Below are 20,570 nucleotides of genomic sequence, written 5' to 3' on the forward strand. Positions count from 1 at the left end.
CTCCATAAATATCTACATAAATGATCAAGTGATCAGAAGTATAAAAAAAAATTGCTCTGGATTTGAGTGCTCAACTAAGTCTTAGGGTACAGGGCATTTCAAAAATAATGGCTTTGCTAAAACAGAGTGTGAAATTACAAATTCTCTACTTTTTCATGGCACCTTCATGCTAGCAGAAATCCTCCTCTGAGCCTTTATGGCATTTTCATTGTATTAGAAGGGAAAGGGAATCTTGTATAGTGAAAAGAGGAAAAGGAGAGTTGTAGTAGTTTGCTAATGAAAAGTCAACTGAGAGAAAATAATTTATATTTCTTTGGATTCTGAACTTCCACAAGACCCACATTAAGCAGGATGGGAAAATCATATTCCTGCTTTAACCCTTTTCCCAAGAGAAGATAAAACCACAGGTTTGGGTGGTTTTCTACTTTTAATTTTTTTTTATTTTTAATATTGCTGGCCGAGCTTAGTTAAAATGTGATGCCTGGAAGTTTTATTCATATCTCATTTTCTAATCTCTTCATTGTCTCATTTTTCTCAATGATTAGTCATCTGTCAAATGCAATCCATACAGCTGATACTGGATATACAGAGACAATCATGGCCATGAGCTGTTCAGATTTAAAATAGCAAACATCAACACGCACAGCCCAAATGTAGTTTAATTTAACTCCTAACATACAGCTTTAGGAGAGATAGCATTCATTTTTTCTGAGTACAGTTTTTCTCTAGTACAGTTCCTCTGGAGGAAAGTCTGCATCCCTGCGATTTACAGCATAGTGCTGGCAGTATCATGACACTGCCATATGACTTTCTAAGCAACACACTTCTTTTATCTACGCATGACCAATCCATTGAGTTTCTTGCCTACTTGCTCGTCACAGACAGGACTTTTTTTGCTCCAACTGCAAATTTAAAATAACTACAGCAGAATGACTGCTGGTTTTGCTATGTAAGAATTCATCTCCATTAGCTTCATACAAATAAAGTAGCGTGCTTTATTGCACTAGGCTCATTGAATCATTGCTGGATGTGTTTCCAGCATAAAGGTTCTGTATGAAGTTCAAAGGTTGAAACTTGGTTGTAATGCCCCATTGGACCATAAGATTAATTCCTTCTGTAACCCGCCTCTGCTTTTTCTATCAGCATATGGATAGACACAAAGGTTCAGCTTCACAGTGCTGTTGAGGCACCTGACTCCACCATCAGTACACAGGTTCTACACAGATTCTAGGTAGAGGTAACCTTTATGGGTCTGTGCCTCAGATTCAAAAGTACCCTCAGAAATACCTCAGGATAGGAACAGATGTCTGTAAAAGATGCAGATGAATTGAACGTCTGGTTCTTCAGGGCTACCGGTTTGTCAAAATCACACCATAGCTGTGAAGAAAGAAAACAAAATCAGGGCTATATTGTGTGCACTGGGGACTAAGTGCTCGTGTGGCTGTCTGGCTGGGTTCAGGGGTGGAACTGGCTGACCTGCTGCTCTCTGTGCTGGGTCCCTAACTGGCACCAAGGACTAAATAGACAGTAAAAAGACATACTGTTAAGATGAAATGGAAAGGGAGGAGCTATTCATGCTACAAACATTCAGCACCTGAGTAGCCTTCCTATACTCTCTTGTTGCCAAAGGGGAGAGATGAGCTTCTCCAGGAGTTTCAGAGGACTGATATTGGACTCTTAAGAACTATCCTCCCAAACTACTTAGCTATAAACTGCAGAGAAAATCATTAAATTGGGAGCATAAAATCAGGTTGTATGTATGCACTTGTTTACAAGCAGGTTTTTTTTCTGCTACATTGCTATGGACAGTGTTATCCTTCTAGATGTGGGACAAAATCCCATGGCATCATGAAGAATTGGCTTGTGCCGGAAGATAATGTGGTCCCAGCACTGCAACTGTGATGCCTAGAATGGAAGGGAATGAAAATTCATTCATGATGCAATGGTTTTGAGAATGTAATACTGCCTTTTGCTGTTATGACCTGCATTCACTTTAATGGTATTTCAAACCAATTGTATTAAATATAAACATAACAGCAGTGTGGAGTTGCAATACATCATGCTCTTAGAACACAGGGAAAAAAATCCTTAATGGTTTCATATTTTGACAGTTAAAGCAGATGGAGTCTCCTGTTACGTATATTAATCCAATCTGTATGTTTATACTAGGTCATTTCATCAACCTGGTATGTTCAAGCTAGTTCCCCCGTCTGTCTTTCCAACAGAGTTAGAGAGTTTGTTTAATGAGGCACAATTTCTTATAATTAAATTCTAATGAATTTTGAACTTGGAACTCTCTTGTTTGTTCTTTCAGCAATTCAGTCATCTCTGCAATGCAGCAACATTATCCAAGTCGTCTGTACAGTGCAGTCCTCCGTGACAACAGAGAGTTAGTTGGTGGTACCTTCTGAAAGTTTATGAAGTGTACAGCACGCCTCTGCATGGCAGAGTGCCCTGAGAACCACTCTGGGTATCTTTTAAAAAGACCTTCAGGATCAGAAACTTTATTCTAATTTCATAACAATAAGCATGTACTTGATGTAAAGAACCACAAGACTCATTTGCCCCCCGGGTGAGGCCAAAGCCTTATGGCTTTTACCAGAAAGCATCCGAGTCTTAGTCCACTCCAACTGGGAGCATTTGAACTCAGTGGATGCATAAAGCTGCAAGGCTGAGCTGCATTACCTGTTCTTAAATGCATGCAGGTCCCTCCTGAGCAAACTATTATTATGGCAGAATTTTGACATATGAAATAATAAGGCTACATGAATGTTGTGATTTCCTGCAGAGGTCAGGACTTGGTGACTCAAGTCATTGCCATTCTAAATATATGACAATAAATATAACTGTTTACTGCTTTATAGAAACCCACTGGTATGACAGCAAAAAGAATTACATTTCCCTTGACATCTTTTGGATTAGCCACCCCACAAGATTGCAGTGGACACAATCTTAAAAAATAATCCACAATGTCAGAGGAAAATCTTGTTATCGTCATATCCATAGCAAATTGGGTATGGATAGCCCATTAGGGATCGTCTTGTTTCAAAAGCAAGATTAATTCTAACAAAATCTTTCCTGACAGATATTTATCAAACATGAGTTAAAAAACTCTAAATTCTACAACACACCACAGTGATATATACTGTAATGTACCACTGTCCCTATCTTCAGGAAGTTTTCAGCCCTATTGAACTTCTTGTCATTTACCATATTTGTATTTTCTCTGTAAGGACAGCAATCAGTAGCTACATTCTTCCTTCTCTGACTAACTCTCCTATCAGTGACTGCATGGTATTAATAAAAAACCCAGACAGATGCTGAGTCCTCTTATATTGGCAACCTGAATTCAGCCATGAAAGAATGACATCAATAGAACATAATAAAATCTCATATCTGTTAGCAAAAGATGAGGCAAACCCTTGAAGTATCAGACTTCAGCATACTTACTCCAATGATACAATCATAATTATTATTAATTATTACAGGATAATTATTGTTGCTGTTGTGTTGTTATAGTTGCTATTGTTATTACTGTGACTAAATGCTTTCCTGGTGTCATCTAGAAAAAATAAATCTTTACAAAGAATAAAGTTCAGATGAAGAGCACTGCTATCAAAAGGTGCCCTACAAGAGCAGAGAGTGATTAAAATTTTACTTTTAATCTATCAGTGAGATATTTACCTTCTTCTTGGCTCAGGCTTCAACACCTGCCAGGTTGTCTGACATGATAATTCGCCTAATCCATGCAAAGCTGTCGCATATTTCTGAAGACATCCAGATACTCAGAGCTCTATTGTATTTGCATACAAGACCCCACTCTTTTATCCTGTGATATTGTATAGAGCTAGGCCCACAGTATTCAATTACCAATATCTTTATTTAATCACAGCTACTAAGCAAAGCTTGGTATATACCTTTTCCTCACAGATATGCTGATAAACTTTGCTCTAGATTTGTCACACTTTAGAGTCTTAGTGGAGATGTGTAAATTAGGAGGGAAATCAGAGTAAACTCCCTATGCGGGCAGTGGAGAGAGAAAGATCTTTTTATTGAGACCAGTATGATCAAAAGAAATCTTTGTGGATGCCTGTTTTTCTGCACTGCCTGCCTGCACTGACAGAGAAACCTGAGAGTGACTATGCCCATAGTTTGGTACTTGAGCTAAGGTGAATCTGGGCTGAAGGGGTTTGTCAAACTGCTAAATGAGAAAGGCAAGATACGTTCAGAATTTACGCTTTATAATTTCTTTTTACATGCTACGGTTACTGGCTCAGCTTGACCTGCTTCGTGCTTTCTTTGAAGGTATTTCCGGGTTTGGTTGACACTTCTCATTTTTTTAGTAGTCTAATTAATGGCAGATGAGGAATTTAATATCTATAAGCATTACTTGGATTGACAGTCTTTAAGAAAGTATATCAGCATGTCAGAAAATTACAAATGGTCCTCAAAGGATAGATATATTGAAGAGAAAGTAGCAAAAGGGTTTTAAAAATAGATGGTACTCACGAGGGAGAAATAATTAGATATTTCAGAAATACATAGTTTAAGCAACAGATTGAATTCCCTGAAGCTGTGGTACTTTGCCTTTTATATTTAAATCATAGCTGGCTTATAAACACATTAGTTAGCAAGTCCTGTAGCAGGCTTAATAATTCATAAATCATCTTTTCCTGTATAATATTCCCTGGTTAACCTATAAGCTTACAATATTGATGATAGCTCCAAGAAAATTAATCAGAATGGATGCAAATATAATGACATTTCTGGCCAGGTAGGTCTCATTAATCCAGCAGCAGGTTTTCCGGAGCATTAAGGGTAAACATTTGTAATCCTCTGCCGTAGTGATTAGCACAAGAGCGGAGTGCAACATGATCAGAATAGAAAACTGGATGACCATTGGTATCACCCTGGGAAATAAGAAAAAGAGAACCCGTCATTAAACCTCAACACAATACCACTGCTAATAAAAATAAACGTGTAAACAGTTAAGACTAGGAAAAATCAGTTGTCATAAATCTGACACAATTGGCCTAGGAAAAAAAAACCAGAGGAAGCAAAGATCTGTTCATGTTCCATAGCTCTGCCCTTGCTTCACATGGTTTCTTGCTGAGAAACTGCGTTGAAGAAACAAGCCAGGGAAATCATTGGCAGTGCCTCTTGTCTATATAGAGTTTGAGTGGCAGGAATGTCCTTTCTTGTGGGACTCAGTTGTCCCTTAAGTTTCTTTCAGAACAAACCTATTCAGCCTCTAAGATCTTGATACGACTTACGTATGAGCTGGTTCCTGCTCTAGTAGACTAGTTTGGTGGCAGTGTAGTAGAGTGTTATTTTGTATACTGCCCAACACAGGTGTCTTTCTTAAACTCATGCTGTACTGAGGGTCATAGACCCTAAAGTGAGTACAATAACGCAGCCTGTTTTCTGGAGTAAGCCAGGATATAATAATAACAGAAATGCAGGATTCCACTCATTTTAATTATTAGTGGGTCCTCTGTAGCTAAGAATCTCATTGGTTTCTGAAAAAGTAAAAGAACTAATCTACCGTTTTCATGGAAGTCCTTTAAAATATACAGCATATGAAAATGTTTTCTATGATCTACAAGTTTAACTAAACATGTTGTTTGGCTTACCCTACAAACTTCATTCTTACAAATGTGATCCTTAATCAAGTATTGCTAAATGCATACACAGAATAGATAGTTCAGTTGCTTTGAATAGACCATTAAACCTCGTAATTTCTTCTGGTCAAACTTTCATTATATTTTTCTAAATTTATGCCCTTTTCTTGCTTAAATCCGGGACCTGAAGTCAACCAAGTAACTGATGTGGTTGGGAAATGTGGTAAATTGTTTTACTTTGCTGAGAAGAAAGCACTCAGCACTTCACAAGTCAAGTGTTTTTGTCCCTGTTTGTGCCAGTCATTGTCCTTCTGTGTCTCTTTTCCCAGAAATCAAACACATGCGAACTAAAAGTAACTCCATTGCTCCTGGAAACCTCTCGCTTCCTCACTCTACTTTCCCTTGTCTTTTTGCTATCAAGCGAATGATTAAACTTGAGGCTTTGAATTAAGTAATTAAAATTTCTAGTAAAGTAGTTGTATATGTGCCAGTACACTGCAGTGATTAAATCATAATGTCTCACAGAAAAAAAGCTTTGAAAGAGGACTATCAGGGTGCTCCAGGGAAACTTCTGCACTTCTAAGTGCAGTATTCTGCAATAGCCTTCTTGCTTTCCAAAGCCAAATGACTGAGATCCTCTTTGGAACTGATAGTTTCTATCTATATCTCAGATAAATATAGACAGTCTATATATGCGGATGTAGCCTACCAATTCTGCAGACCTAGCCTGACCCAGCTCCCAATGAAACCAAATTAAGGCTTTCAAAAAGATTGGGGTCAAGCCTCAAGAGGTCAGACCTGAGGACACTAAACATGAGTTCTTATTTTGGCCTGCCAAACTCTACATGCAAGACCCAGTGCTACTGAATTCAGATACTATAAAGGGAGCATTTAGGAACTTAAGTTTGGGATTTCAATCCAAAATGCAGCATAACCTGTTTAGGTGCCTGAGAAACCATGGTCTTGTATTTGTTAATAATAAATATATAGGCAACAAGAATTCTTCCACTATAGCTGTTCGGTTGAACATTGATGTGTTTCTCTCTTGTCTAAGCCTGCTTGAGATAAAAACAAAACTGAAGTCTGCATATTTATGACGTCCTAGAGGATCAATCCAGTATCTGTGTTAAGATTTTGTTGGCAGCATGCTGATAGGATCAAGTACAGCAGAAGACACAGGCAAGGTTAGAGGAATAGCAACAGCCATAATACTCTTCTGTTCATGGACTTCCCCAGAACTGGGACACCTGTGTTGGATCCCCTCTTCATTCAAGAAGAGATTCAAAACCAAATGCCTTTTTTTCTAGGGGTTTCCCTACTGTCAAAGTCAAGTGAAGTTTGAAATGGATCTTTTGCCTTCCCTCTTTATGTACAGTCGCAAATCAAGAGTTGAGCCTGAAGGAAAACTTACATAAAACAGAAGATGCAGATGTTTAAATGAACAACAGTTTGAAATCTATTTTTCCTCCCTCACAAGAATAACACAGTGAAAAACTGACAGAAATAAGAGTAGTTCAACAGTCTACTCTAGTATGATCTATTGCCTGTGTGAGCATATAGAAAGTTCATTGCAGGAAATGAATTAAACTCCCAAGCCTCTCAGATGGAGAAGATGAATCACTGCAAGGTTGGCAATGTAACATAATGGCTTCATAGAGGATAATTACAGCAGAAATATGGCATTAATTTATGTCACTTAGAGTAATTTCCCCAACTCGATATTTCAAAGAATGAAAATTATTGCAAAGATTTTTAAATGCAGTGATGTGCCTGTCCTGTCAGGGAAAGTATGAATGGATCAAACGTTTATCCTGCGTGAGACAGATATAAACTGAGATAAAATTCTGAAACTCCCATATGCGGTAGATGCAATAATAGAAAGATGACACAGACTAAGGCAACCTATCTGGGAAACTCCCTGAAGATCCTTAGTAAGATATGTTTTATGATGATTTAAATAATGTTTTCTTTCACTGAATTTCCAGAAATCCCCAAAAGATTCAGCTTAGAAAAATATTCAAATATTTAAGCAAATATAAAATGCCATCCTTGTTCAACAAAGGTCTGAAGCATGCATTGAAAGACACTTAAGTGTGTTGTTAGGAAATGAGTAAATTACCACAAGGAGTGTGAATTACAGTTTGTTAGTTGTTTCATGGAAATGATGTCCATGCTTTTCCACCATGGTAGTTTACTTCTCTGATATCTACTAGAGATACAGCAGATGAGCATGCAGCTATCTCCAAGACTCTCTGAATCCAAATTCTGCCTAACTTTGTGATCACTTGTTCATGTGCTCATACCTTGAATTGTTTTTAGATCTGGAACTTTGGAAATTTGAACTTCCAGATTATTTCCTCATTCAATATGTTTAAGCTTATTGAAACCTTCTGACTCAAACCCTCTCGTCCTGTTATTTTAGGGTTGCTCATCTGTTGACCTCCACTCATTTAACTGGCATGCTTTTTTAAGACTGAAACACATTTTTTGAAGCAGAGTATTAGAACTTGAAAAATTGAGACTAAAATTTGCCTTCTTGAATTTTGACAGTGATCTTCAGCTCCTGAAAGAACATAAGAACTGCCATAAAACACCCATGTTGCTACAAATCTTCTCTCACAAAAGGGATAGTGGTAAATATCCTATCCTTAAATATCTTCCCAGGTTTCAGCAATCAGCCTTTAAGGGCATTCTTGAGGCCAAGGTCTCATATTTCTGTTTAAAAAAACTCTGCTGATCTTATCTTGCAGGAATTTATATAGTCTTTATTTGAACCTATTTGTATTTACAGCCTCTTTAACATTCAGTGACAGAAAGGTCCAGAAAGCATTTCTGAAGTGCAGGGAATAGCACAAGACTACTGTGCAAGATGGGAAAACAAGTGAGACAGCTGCAGGAAATGTGGTTATGTGACTCCTTCTCCTTTAATTCCAACAGCACTAGACACCCTCGCAAGAATTAGCAGAGATGAATCTGTGTAGGTAGAAAAAATGTCATTTTTTTTTTCTGGTATAGCAGTGATTGATATAGCAGCAGAAATTTTTTTGGAAAACAGGTTCCATTAATAAGATCCATAAATCTTCTTGTACATACTAAGAAAAAAATAAAAATAACAGCTACCATAAGTGACAAATTTTGAATGTGTTTTGGGAGAAGATCTTTAAAAAAACAAACAAACTTACTAGTATTAGAACAATATAGGACATAAGGAAGGGGAAGGTCAGGTACTACTCTGGGTACTTTCCCAGCTGAGAACTACATAATACATGGGACACCACTGTTGCAGAGTGCAGTTGCCTGCCTGCATCTCACCACCATTTTGGCGTTCTTAAACATAAACATGGTGAAACAGGTCTTCCAGAGATGATTCAAGAAATATCGCTGCATTACTGTAACACAATGAATCTCTTATTTCTTATATGCATAGTGTATTTTCAAGGTTATTCTACAGGTAGCCATAAGTTAAGGTTCATCTGAGTGTTAGAAACCACCTGAGAATTATTTTTGTCTGAGCACTTCTATTTTAGCACTTGCTCTGGCAAAGGCCAAATGGGACCATAGGCATGTTTTAGTGGCAGTCATATTCTGCTGTCTCTGCTATGATGCTAGAAAACTGATGTTCTCACTCCTTGTCTTCTCACTCTTGTGTTATCGCTATTAAATAGTAGACAAAAATGCCAATTGATGAGTTTGTGTGGAAAATGTGGACGCACAGGTCTCAGCTATGTCACGTTTTCGTCTCCTTCATAGGAAGTTGTTGCTTGGTCAGCCCCAAATAAAAGCAGCAGTGAAAAAAGATCTACCAGATCATCTCCTTGCTGCTTATAGTGGCACAAGATTGCTTTCCCCAGTGGGATAATACGTATCATCAGCAACGAAGCACAAAAGTACAATTTTCTTAGGTAGCACGTAAGAAACAAAACCAAAACAATCCCTGATTCCCAGTCACTTAGCAAAGAGGCACTGTTATGAGTCTGGATCATGTTTTACTTCAACACTGGAAGCAGCAGGCCACATCATGTCAAACTTTTGTAACCCAAACTTCCCATTTATCTCAGCAGGGCTTCTGCTTAAAAACATAACGTAATGTCAGTAGATGCTGCTGCCTTACGTGAAAACATGTAGCTGCAGATAACATGATACAAAAGTAGTTAATATTGGGAAAAAAGGAAGAAATATTTATGAACAGTTTTGGGGAACAAGCAGATTTTACTGGTTCATTCCATGTCAGTCCTAGAAATGTTATCCCGCTGTTTCCCCAAGAGCACCTTCAGATATATAGAAATATATTTCTGTATTTACCTGGAAGAAGGAAGTAAGCTTTGGATAGCGGTGATAAATACAAGAACAATAAATGCGCACACCAAGTTTGATTTGAATACTTCATCCCGCATTTGAGAATACTAGAATAGAAACAAAGAAGAGTAAATTAGCTGTTAACCCAGGCAGTAGTTTAATAAAGACTGATACATATAGGAGACTTCGGGGAAATTATCAGGAAGAGCTAATAAATCAATAAACCTGAATTTGTTTTTAAAAATGAAACACAACAAATAAATCATTAATAAGCTGGTAAAATACTTAAACCAAGAGAGAAAAACTCTGTAATTATTTGCTTTAAAAGTCCTCAGGTAGGTACTAAGGGCTTGTGCTGCTGACTGGAATACTAAATACTTAATAGCATAACAAAAGGAACCATGGATTTCCTCACCTGAAGGCAAACACTGAAGTCACTTGCAACTCTGCGTGCATGACATCATGGAGGTGTCTCCACACTTGCCAAATTGAGGCCATTATGTTTTCTTTTTTACTTTTCTTTTTGAAGAAAAATATGTAGTTTGGGACATTCTGTGATTATTTGGGATGTGGGTCATGATCTCTGTGTCCTAACTTACCCAGAGACTGTGCAGACACTTGGCAATATGGGCATTCTCCAAGGAGAAAATAAAGATATTACGTAAAAGACAATTTGAGGTGTATTATTATTATGATGATGATTTATTGCAAAAGTATTTTTCTCCAGCATATCAAACCATTGATAATACTAGCGGTTCCCCTTTTATAGAGTTACCAAGAAAAGGAGTAACGGATACATTGGTGAATCACAGTAAGTCAGTTAAAAATTACCCAAGTCCTCAGCTGGTATTTATCACTGCTAATTCAATTAAACTCCAATTGTTTACAGCAGATGAATATTGGTCCATAGACATATTTTTGTAAATCTTTTTATCCTATACTCATGCCCCTAAATTTTGTTCACCTAGTAAAAAATCCCACAGATGCTTGCCCCGGTAATTTTTTCTCCTCTGAACAACAACTCCATTTTATTTAATCTCTTGCAGTTTTGAAAGCACTGAGAATTACATGTCCAGACAAAAGGAAATCAAAGTCAAAGAGATATCAGATATCAGACTCTTTCTCCAACAATTCAGAAATAAGGCAAACTGCAGTTATAAATGCCTAGAGAGCATTATCATAGAGAAAAATTAAAACCAATTAAGAAATGTATCAGGAACATACTTTGAGAGAGGTCAACTATGAACCGCATTTTATATGTAATCTGCTTTTGAAGGAAGATCCTATCTAGACTTAGATGATATTCACTATACGGACTTTTGGTTGGGACTTCATCTCAGCTATAAACGTCTGGTCAAAAGAGTCTCAGGCTCCTGAAATGGGGAAAAAGCTTCTCTCTTCCCTGCTCCCATTTGTTGTGAGTAAGAGAGGGGGCTTATTTGTTGGTGTGCCTCATTTTGACTCCTCCTCTGCTGGATTATATCCTGTGCCTGCTGTTGGCAGAAGCAATATCACTTTGACATGATTTTTGATGGTGGTTACAGGCAACTCAGCTTAATTTTGCTGCTGGAAGCACAGAGGCAGTGACCCTGATTTCATGTGTGGGAAAACAGAACTGCATCAGTCCGCTTAAATAATAGACCAGGGGTTTTTTGTTTGTTTGTTTGGTTGGTTGGTTGGTTGGTTTTTTTTGTTGCAGCACTAAGAGAACCAAAGGGAAAAGAAAGGTATGTATGTTCCTTAAAATATAACATGAAATCCCATAACTGTTCCTTGGGGAAATTATAGAAAGCTAATTGAATGAAACACAAACATGGAATTGCCTGCTGTGTTGAGCATTATGTCAAAAGGATGAATGTTGTGGTCTAATCAGTAACAATGTTGTGAGGAGAAATTGTTAGCATCTCTGAGGCAGCACAAACATTAATGATAAATGTAGCACTTCCGAAGAAAGCTACCCCTTAATGACTTGGAGAACTAACTGAAGGACGGACTAAGCCTCAAGGCACTTCCATAAGTATGGGGAGGCACGTAGCTGACTAGAGCCATGAAGAGTGGTAGGAAGAATCGTGATGTGCCCGACTCTGCCATGAAAACCTTAGCTGCTACCTGCACTGGCATGACTTGCTCATGGCATAGCGAAGGCTCACCCTCCTTCCCATGGGTCCCATCTGCCTCCGCTGTTGGGAGGGAACTGTTTATCTACCAGCCAGCCCAGCCAGCTAGCTGAAACTGAGCTTGCGTAGGAAAGGCCAAGTTTCCACTGCCAAGTCATGCTGCTTATTTCTCACCTCTCCTCTCTTTCCCAAGGGTCTTTGAAAGGGAGTACTGGTAATACAACAGGCTTTCCATGTTCCCCTAGACAAGGTGTTTGGGCGCTGGGGAGGACGGTTTTTGGTCTCGCTGCTGCTCTTGAACTCAGAGAGGACCTTATGGATGAAAAGGGAGACCGTGTTTTTTTTTCTTCAGAGCAATTGTGTTTGTGCCATTGGGAAAGCTTCTGCAGTACAGGGGAGGGACAGAAGATGTATCAGGAAGCCCAAGGAAGGAGAAGAGGTAGATGAACTCCTGAGAAGACCAAATAGTCGTCACAGATCCAGTTGTTGGCCAATGACAGAAAAGAAAATGCTGAACATGCACAGAGTTTGCCAAGAGTTTCTTACAGACCTTCTCGCCATTGGAATTTTCTGGGTTGAAGGAAAGAGGTGAGGCTCATGTTTGCAAGGATACAGCATGCGAGAAGGGCAAAATTTGTTTCCTACTCATTTAATTTCTATTTATCTCACCCATCAGAAATTCTGAAACAGAGAAACTCAGATATTTAGGTCTAATATTTGACCAAAGAAAATCTGTACTGTGAAATTCAAAGCACTTTTTGATATTTTCAGTGTCCTCACCTCACAGAAAACATGTAGACGCTTCACCTCTAAGCCCAGTCTGATTTATGATCCCAGTACAAATATGCAGGAAGACTTAGAATATCTTTATCCAAATCTTTACATTGGAAAATTTCCTTAGCAAAAACCCTACCAGCATGTAAAATTTCTGGCCCCGTTACTATGATTTATCCTATATGAAAGTATATGGTACTGATATTTCCGAGTCACTGCTATTAAGGCAGAGCATCATAATGATATCTTTTAATTATTGGAAATCATCTAAAGTAGTATCAGATTTTTCTTATAAGCAATTCCGTTTTTGGAAACCCTTAGTGTATTTTCATGCTATCATTAGAAGTCCTCTCCTGTGATGAGTCTTTTGCTCTATCTGCCTATACCTTATTTGTGAAAATAACCTCTAGCAAAATTGAGAGTGAATGAATCTCTAAATGAGATATCAAGTACTAATGAGTGAAATACAGATTAGTAATGACTAGTCCATTTGGGTAAAGAATCTATAAAATATACCAGGTGGGGATCCTGCACAAATTCTCTGAAAAATGAAAAATTACAAAATTCATGTGCAGATATATGTAGTGCATCAGGGATATAACCCATTCATTAATGTAACCGTTACTCCTTGCTGTGGGATCTACATTTATTCTATCACCAAGAAGGACACAGAGCAATGAGAAAAGAGAGCACTGGGAAGATGTACAGATGGCTTAAACTGCTGTGATATACCAGTCTTCTAAACCACTGTAAACCAGGAGCTGTGCTAGCTCCCATGGTAGTTTTGCGCATGCTGATTCCAGAAAAAAAATTTATTTTTATCTTTTGAAACCTTAAAGGAAGCAAAACAGCACTTTCATTGCTAGCATAAATCTACTGTCTGCAATTGTTTTACAATGAAAAAAACAACCCCAAAACAACCTAGCCTGTTTAAACAGAAGTCCAGCATAACATTTCAGATCTATTCCAGTCACCCCAAAAGATTTATGATCTGACGGCGTGGTAGTCCTGTTACTAACGCAGGAGAAAGAAATACAGTTTACTGTTCACATGGTTGCTCGCTCCTCTGTGGTTTGAGGTACAGAGCACTAACACAATTCTTATTGAGCAAGGTTAATGTAACACTTCTTGATCAGGATCTCAGCTATGGGTACTGGTTGTTCTGCCTACTCAATAACCGTAAAGTCTGAGGAGAGAAGTACTTACAGGTAAAATAAATAAGTATTAGGCAGACGCCAGCGCTGTCTGAATGTGTGATGTCTGAATGTGTGATGGCTAATTGTGAGGGCACAAGATTTTACACAGGAGAAGCTACTTTAGTTCAGAGCTGCCTCTGAATTGAAGCTGCCCCTGGTCTGAAAAGAAGGTGAGTGTCAGCAAATGAGAACGGCAGTGTGAGATGGGAGGGCCATAGACATACGCTCTCTACTTGCTCAGCAACGCTGCAGGGAGCAGCTCAAGATGCTGATGTAGAAGGTCATGTAAGCAGTTGCAAAATGTTAATGACTAGAAAAAAGCGTAATTCCAGACTGGAAGGTTAGGGGTGGGGAGGGCAGAGAGAAAAGGCTTCTGAAATAGCTTTGTGAGACTCCAATTTAAATCTGAGTTTGTTTTGTTTTGTTTCCTAAATGAGCAGGAAGAAGGGAGAAAGTGACAGTAATATAAGATAATATGGAGGAAATAGTTACTTTCTGTAGCAGTTCACGCACTATTTTTTTCATGACTGTCTGTTTTTTTCATGACTGCCTGTAGACTATAGTTTAACGCTAAGGCTACTGGGATGAACTTGTAGATAACTGCACAGGCAAAAAAGGAGGGAAGGGACATTTCCCACGAGACATTGCCCCTTCCTCTAATGAAAAGGATGCTGTGATTCATCTTTCCTTAATCCACATCATCCCTTTGCATTCTGGTGCACTCCTGATCTTTTTATGTGCCCACCCTTTGGTGCCCCAGCACCCTGAACACAAGCGAGGAGGTTGCTGGCCAGCAACTCCCCAACTGTTGGAGGTGGATGAACCAGACCGCGTAAAACAGTGCTGATAGTTTTTAAAACTAAACTACACTGTAATGCTAAACCCTAGCCTGATTTAGAAAGATTTAGTCTGCCTAAAGGAAGGATTTTGTGTTTGTATTGCCTGTGCTTACTGGTTGAGACCAGCACCTAAAGGAAATACTGAATGAAAGCACCAGTTTCTAAGCATTGCATTACAGGTTGGCATTGGAAATGTCATACTGAGAAGAAAATGTATTAAAAATTCTCAAAATATTTGCTTTTAAATAGATTTTTTGTCATCCAGGTGCAATTCAAAACATTATCGATATTTAAAATCTGGCCTATGTAACATGATGGATTAGAGCATGGTTGTTTTGGGTTTTTTTTCCTTCTTGCTTAAATTGCATTTAAATGAAAATCTACGCTTTCTGTACAGATTTTTCTTGTGGCTGCCAGTTGTGAAGTCTAAAAAGACAAGAAAATTTATATTCTGAATACAGGATCTGATTCTGGGCAGTGTTCCTTTACTCCAGCCCATGTTGAAACCTCATTTTTATTAAATAGTAATGTAAGACTAGGTGAACTATTGACTAGCTTGCTCATTCAGCAAGTTGTTTGTGACCAGGTTGTTTTCTCTTTTGCACAACAAAATTTCTAATATACCATCCCCCATCTTCTACATTAAATGCTATTTTGTCTAGACTTTTTTACCTTATCTTTTGACCTTGTGCCTTGAAAAGATTAAAGATTACTCATGATTTTTGGGCCTTTCGGTGGTAATTCACAGAATGTCAGAAATCTTGGATTTCACTTCTGCTGCATCCCTGTCAGCTTTACATGATGACTGCGCTGAAAGATATATCTTCATATCTTCTGTTGCAGCAGTAGTGGCAAATTCTGCTTTGGGGATTCTACCTTATGTCTCAGTGTCATAAATATTCTCTTCGGGAAATTGAATATTTTCTTTTTTTTTTTTAAATGAACCTTTCTTTTTCCCTCTGCAGGATTGTTTGTGAAATAAGGACTTATATATATTTCAAGCAGAATTTTTCTTCTCCAGTGGTTTTTGTTAAGCTCTCACCACTGATACCACCTGAGGACTGGTCTCCCATAAGCCAGGTAAAAAAAAATGTTTTTCGGTGGAGGTTAAAATGACGATGGAGAAGTGGGCCTCCATGCTTGCAGTTCCCCATTATTTTTCTTTCTTTTCAGCCTAAGTGTACATCGTATCACAGACTTGCGGTTGCTGCACTGTAATAGCATAGAGGTCAATGAAATCATTTGAGATCTGCGCAAACCCACCCCACGTCATCAGTTTGCAAGGAAAATTCTCCCATTGCCTTATCTTTTTTGACTTATAACTTACATCTGCATGTAGATTGAAATAGAAATTTACTACTCTTGAGTAGCAGCAAAGACACGAACAATATTTACCTCTTAGAAGCAGATGTTAAAAAAAGGATGTTTAAAACAAAGAGTTGACAAATTAGTTTTGACTTGAAATAAACACAGCAGCTGCCTAGAGAACATCAGATGGATCCTATGACTAAACAAAAGAAACACATCTATATAAATATAGATATATGTTTTGAATAGAAGTGTCAGTTTATTAATATGCTCAATCACTGTTTGTGCCAAAGCAACCTGTCATCTGATGGAAAACTGCTTGTACTAGACAGCAAACGAAACCCGGCAAATGGCTGTTGTTTTCAGAAGCAGAGTTTGCTCAGTGTAGGCATTTCCCAACAATGAAATGTAATTATTGCAGCATTATAACACCTGCATCATGGCACTGTATGACCTCTAGCTCAGTCCCAACTTCTGAAAACTGAAACAAAAAGAAAAAGAAAAACAGAACCAGAAAACAAACAATGCAAGCTAGAACCTACAGCTTCTCTAGGACATTTATTACAATCTGAGTTGCGAATAATGCAGCTATCAAGACCCAGCTACCTTATGCTCCAGGCTGGAGTCTTTAAACATCAGTGAAAAAGGCTTGATATGCTCTCTTCTCAATTTATCGCCACTCCGTAAGTCGATGGTGTGCTCTATTCGCTTGTTAATTTCCTCAGGCCCAGACTGGACATGCAAAGCTTGTGCAAGATGGTTTGGAAGCAGATTTATTGAATTTCTTGTTAGGGCAGCCAGAGTCTAGGGGAAAGCACATGCAAACAGAATAAACCTGCTGGTCCCCTTGGGTTAAAAATGCAATGTTTTAGATCATGTTGCATTGCAAACCATTACAGCATTCCATGCAATTCATTCAATGAAATCTATAAAAGTTTAAAATAAGAAGTCTGTTCCACTAAACACATACAGTACATTAAGGGGAGTACTTTAATGCCCTCTTTTATATAGACTAAGAGGTTTGCTGTTGCACTGAACACTGGAAATATATTTCCCTTTCCAGAGTCTGGTAATTAATTATTACAGCATGCATGAGGGGAGTACACACCAAAATCACAGCAGGGTACCTAAACTCAATGGTGTGTTTTAACAACTAAGAACGGAAGCTACAGAAAATAGAAGTCACAAACCAGGAGTAATGATATTTTTCTGGATCTTAAAGTTACTGGATGTGTGTAGTTAAGGAACAGATTAGTTAGGCAGGAGTGAAGAAGGTGACATTTCTGATTACTTCAGCATGGGTTTTCAAATAATATGTTCTTCTTCACTACTGGTATATTTCAGCCAGTCTAGATTACAGTTAAGCTATATGATTTAATTTAACTGTAATTCATATTATTATTTTAAATATTATCTCAAATGCATTATTCCTTTGGTATATCATTGACTAATTAAAAAAAAAAAAGAAAATACTTTTGCACAGCTTCACAAAGGAAAGCTAGCAGAGGTAGTATGGAGGGTGCTTCACCTTCACAAAAGAGGTAGAGTTTGCTTTCATGAAAAGAATAACTCAGTCCAGTTTCATGGTACCATTTCATTACACAAACCCCAGTGAAGCTGCACTTTCCCACTTGAATGGGAAAATAAACTCTACTACCTGTGATATTACCAAGGGTTAACAAATGTTAATGAATAATGGAGAGGATATAAACCTTCATACATCACAGCATAAGACATTTCAGAATTATTATGGACAAGAAATACACTTCTGCTTGAGAAATATTATGCTATAGGTCTTCACTGGAAAGATCTTCTGCTATATCTCCTACTGGGCATTGTTGGGAACAGGAGTTTGGGATGGATTTGTCACTAGGTTTCTTTGGAAAGCCCATTCTTTTGGATCATGGGATTATGTACAGCAAATGATACAGTGAGGTTTCCCTTGTTAGTTTTCAAAGTGTAGTCAGCAATTATATTCTAATGAATCTTGGAGAGCACATTAAAACACAGGTTGGGTCTCAGGTACCAACTGCCAAACGCCAAGTGACAAATTTACAATCCTAATATAAAGTCCAAGGACTCTGTAGTCACAGATAGTATCTTGTTTTCTCATATTCCATCTTTTGATGAGTAACTTAAGAGCCCAATATTTAGGCAGAAAAGGATATTAGGACTGAAATCTTCTGTCTACTGAAGTGAAAAGCAATCTTCCTGTTTGCTTTAGTAGAAGAAACTTCAACAGAGAAGATTTGGCAAACCACTCTACTCAAATCTCCCCATCTTCTCTCCAAAAAATCAGTATCATCAACATTTGGAGAAGAAAAAGTATCAAGGAAACTTTTCTCATACTAAAGTTTCAGATATGTCTGGATCTATATCTTAGCCTTGGAGTTAGGGTGGAAACTTTAAGGTTAGAGCCAAATCACATGAAAACAATCCATTGAGCCAGGTAGATAAATATTATATTACTAACACTAAAGCACTACTTCAGTTTAGGTGTTCTTATCTCTTTTAAACCAAGCTATGCAGAAAAGTCATCATCAGTGTGTGCTGTCTAAGATCACACAAGTGGCTTTGAAGTGACTGTCAAAGGAGGAGATCACATCAGATGCTGTTGTGTGCATTAATTCCTCAGAATTAGTTCATATTGCTATATCTCCACTGGCAGTGAGGGTGGATAAGATCCCTAATGTTTTTGTTGGGCATTGTGTTTTATTTACCTGAGCAGAATGATCTCAGTTCACCCTAGTAAGTGACTACATTTTACTTCAAATTATATTTTAAAATTTGATTAACATGAAGAACTGTCTTCTTGCTGAACGTATGAAGTGGTTTACAATTCGTGGTAGATGAACATGACATATCACCACTATGGCAACGATGCCCATAGTATCGGTGCAAAATTGGACCCTGAAGTTACATTTATTTTCAGAGGATAACAAGGAAATTCAGATTTGAGTTTAGTGGGGTTTTCTCTCCCTCACACCCACACACATACCTAAGAAAGCGGGTTCCCTGTAGTTAGTAATAACAATAATGAAAAATACAATGCAAATTATTGTCCCAAAAACATGTTCTAACCACTTTTTGTCTCTGTATCCTACTCTTCTCTAGATCTTTTAAGTCTGTCTTACGCCAATGTAAGGAAATATTAGTTCTCCCTATTACCTCTCCTACACTTTTGTTTACAGCTTTTTGAAAGATACAGTTGTCAGTCCTACAATGGGCTTTTGAACTTTCCTGATGCTGACAAAAATCACTCATCACACAGGAACACATACACAGTTCTGTTAGGAAAAAGCCCAGCAAAACTTGCATCTGACGCTAAAAGACAGGATGAATTAAAACAGACAAATAATAAAACTGCAACTTTAGATATTTTATATAGAGATTTAAAAAAGGTAGCTGGGATTAAATTTTACTTCCTTCTCCCAAAGTTTTCATGCAACAAATCCAAGCATCCTGGCCTCAAAAAGAAGGGAAATTTTTAGTTTAGAAAACTCTAGGAAGGCTTCAAATTATTTTTCTCATACTGCAAACACCAGGTCTTGAACAGAAATAGGGAAACACAAGGTCACATGTTTAAAGAGACAGGATACAGGTAGGTTTTGGTTCAAAAGGAAACACCTAAATAAAGTTGTCTATGTGCTTGGTGTCTAAGCTTCTGTTACTGGCAATATACGCTGTCGATACTTTCAGTTGCCCAATCATATGTGGGTATGGTCAGCCAAGATGCCCTAGGGTGTCCTGGACAACAGTCTGGAGCTAGGAGATATGGCACACCACCTACAGGAACTCCATGCACAGCTGGTCGGTGGTGAGGACCAGCTGGAGCGTACTAGGGTACCTCAAACTGCATTAGACATCCACAGTTAAGAAGCTGAACCAAGCTCTTACTCAGCATCTTTCAGCAGAGGTGTTTAGCACTATTTGGGACATCAAATACCTGGCTTCTAACTGATGGTCCAGATCATCACAGGTCTTTTATAGGCCCCTTGTCACATGGATGTCTCAGGCACCCTATAGAACTGCATATAGCACTAGACCCTTATGTTTATGAGCCAAGTTGCGTGGGAGATCGACACCTGGGACAGCTGGCAGACATACAAATGCAGGTGCCTGTGTTTTGAACTGAATCCCACCCTGTTGTTTATATTTGTCTGTCACCTTGACAGTCTTTAAGCATAATTTTTGTGAAAATTGGTAAGAATCATTGCAGCCATCACTAAAATATGCTTATACAAGACACAGACATTTTAATTTGCTTTTTTCCTGATTCGCGTCATTACAGGCCCATCAGATGCCTCCAGCACCACACACAGTGACCATGTTATGCTTTGAGCTACTTCTTTTGGAACGCCCAGAGAAGAAATCCAACTTCATTGGCTATTAATTTCTTTTAGAGGAGGAGGCCTTAGA

The 20,570-nt window shown here is 38.2% G+C and overlaps 1 protein-coding gene across 1 annotated transcript in view; it reads right to left on the reverse strand.

The window, feature by feature from the left end:
• Positions 1-20,570, reverse strand: part of ADCY8 (adenylate cyclase 8) — a 128,019-nt gene that overhangs the window by 25,746 nt on the left and 81,703 nt on the right. The window contains exons 8-11 of the mRNA XM_074577834.1: positions 16,758-16,955; positions 9,924-10,024; positions 4,709-4,910; positions 1,288-1,377 (exon numbers count right to left, since the gene is read on the reverse strand). Coding sequence (XP_074433935.1) covers positions 1,288-1,377; positions 4,709-4,910; positions 9,924-10,024; positions 16,758-16,955 — 591 coding nt within the window. The remainder of the gene's footprint in view (positions 1-1,287; positions 1,378-4,708; positions 4,911-9,923; positions 10,025-16,757; positions 16,956-20,570) is intronic.

This window comes from Larus michahellis, chromosome 2 (assembly GCF_964199755.1).
Source record: "Larus michahellis chromosome 2, bLarMic1.1, whole genome shotgun sequence".
In the NCBI taxonomy this organism is placed as follows: domain Eukaryota; kingdom Metazoa; phylum Chordata; class Aves; order Charadriiformes; family Laridae; genus Larus; species Larus michahellis.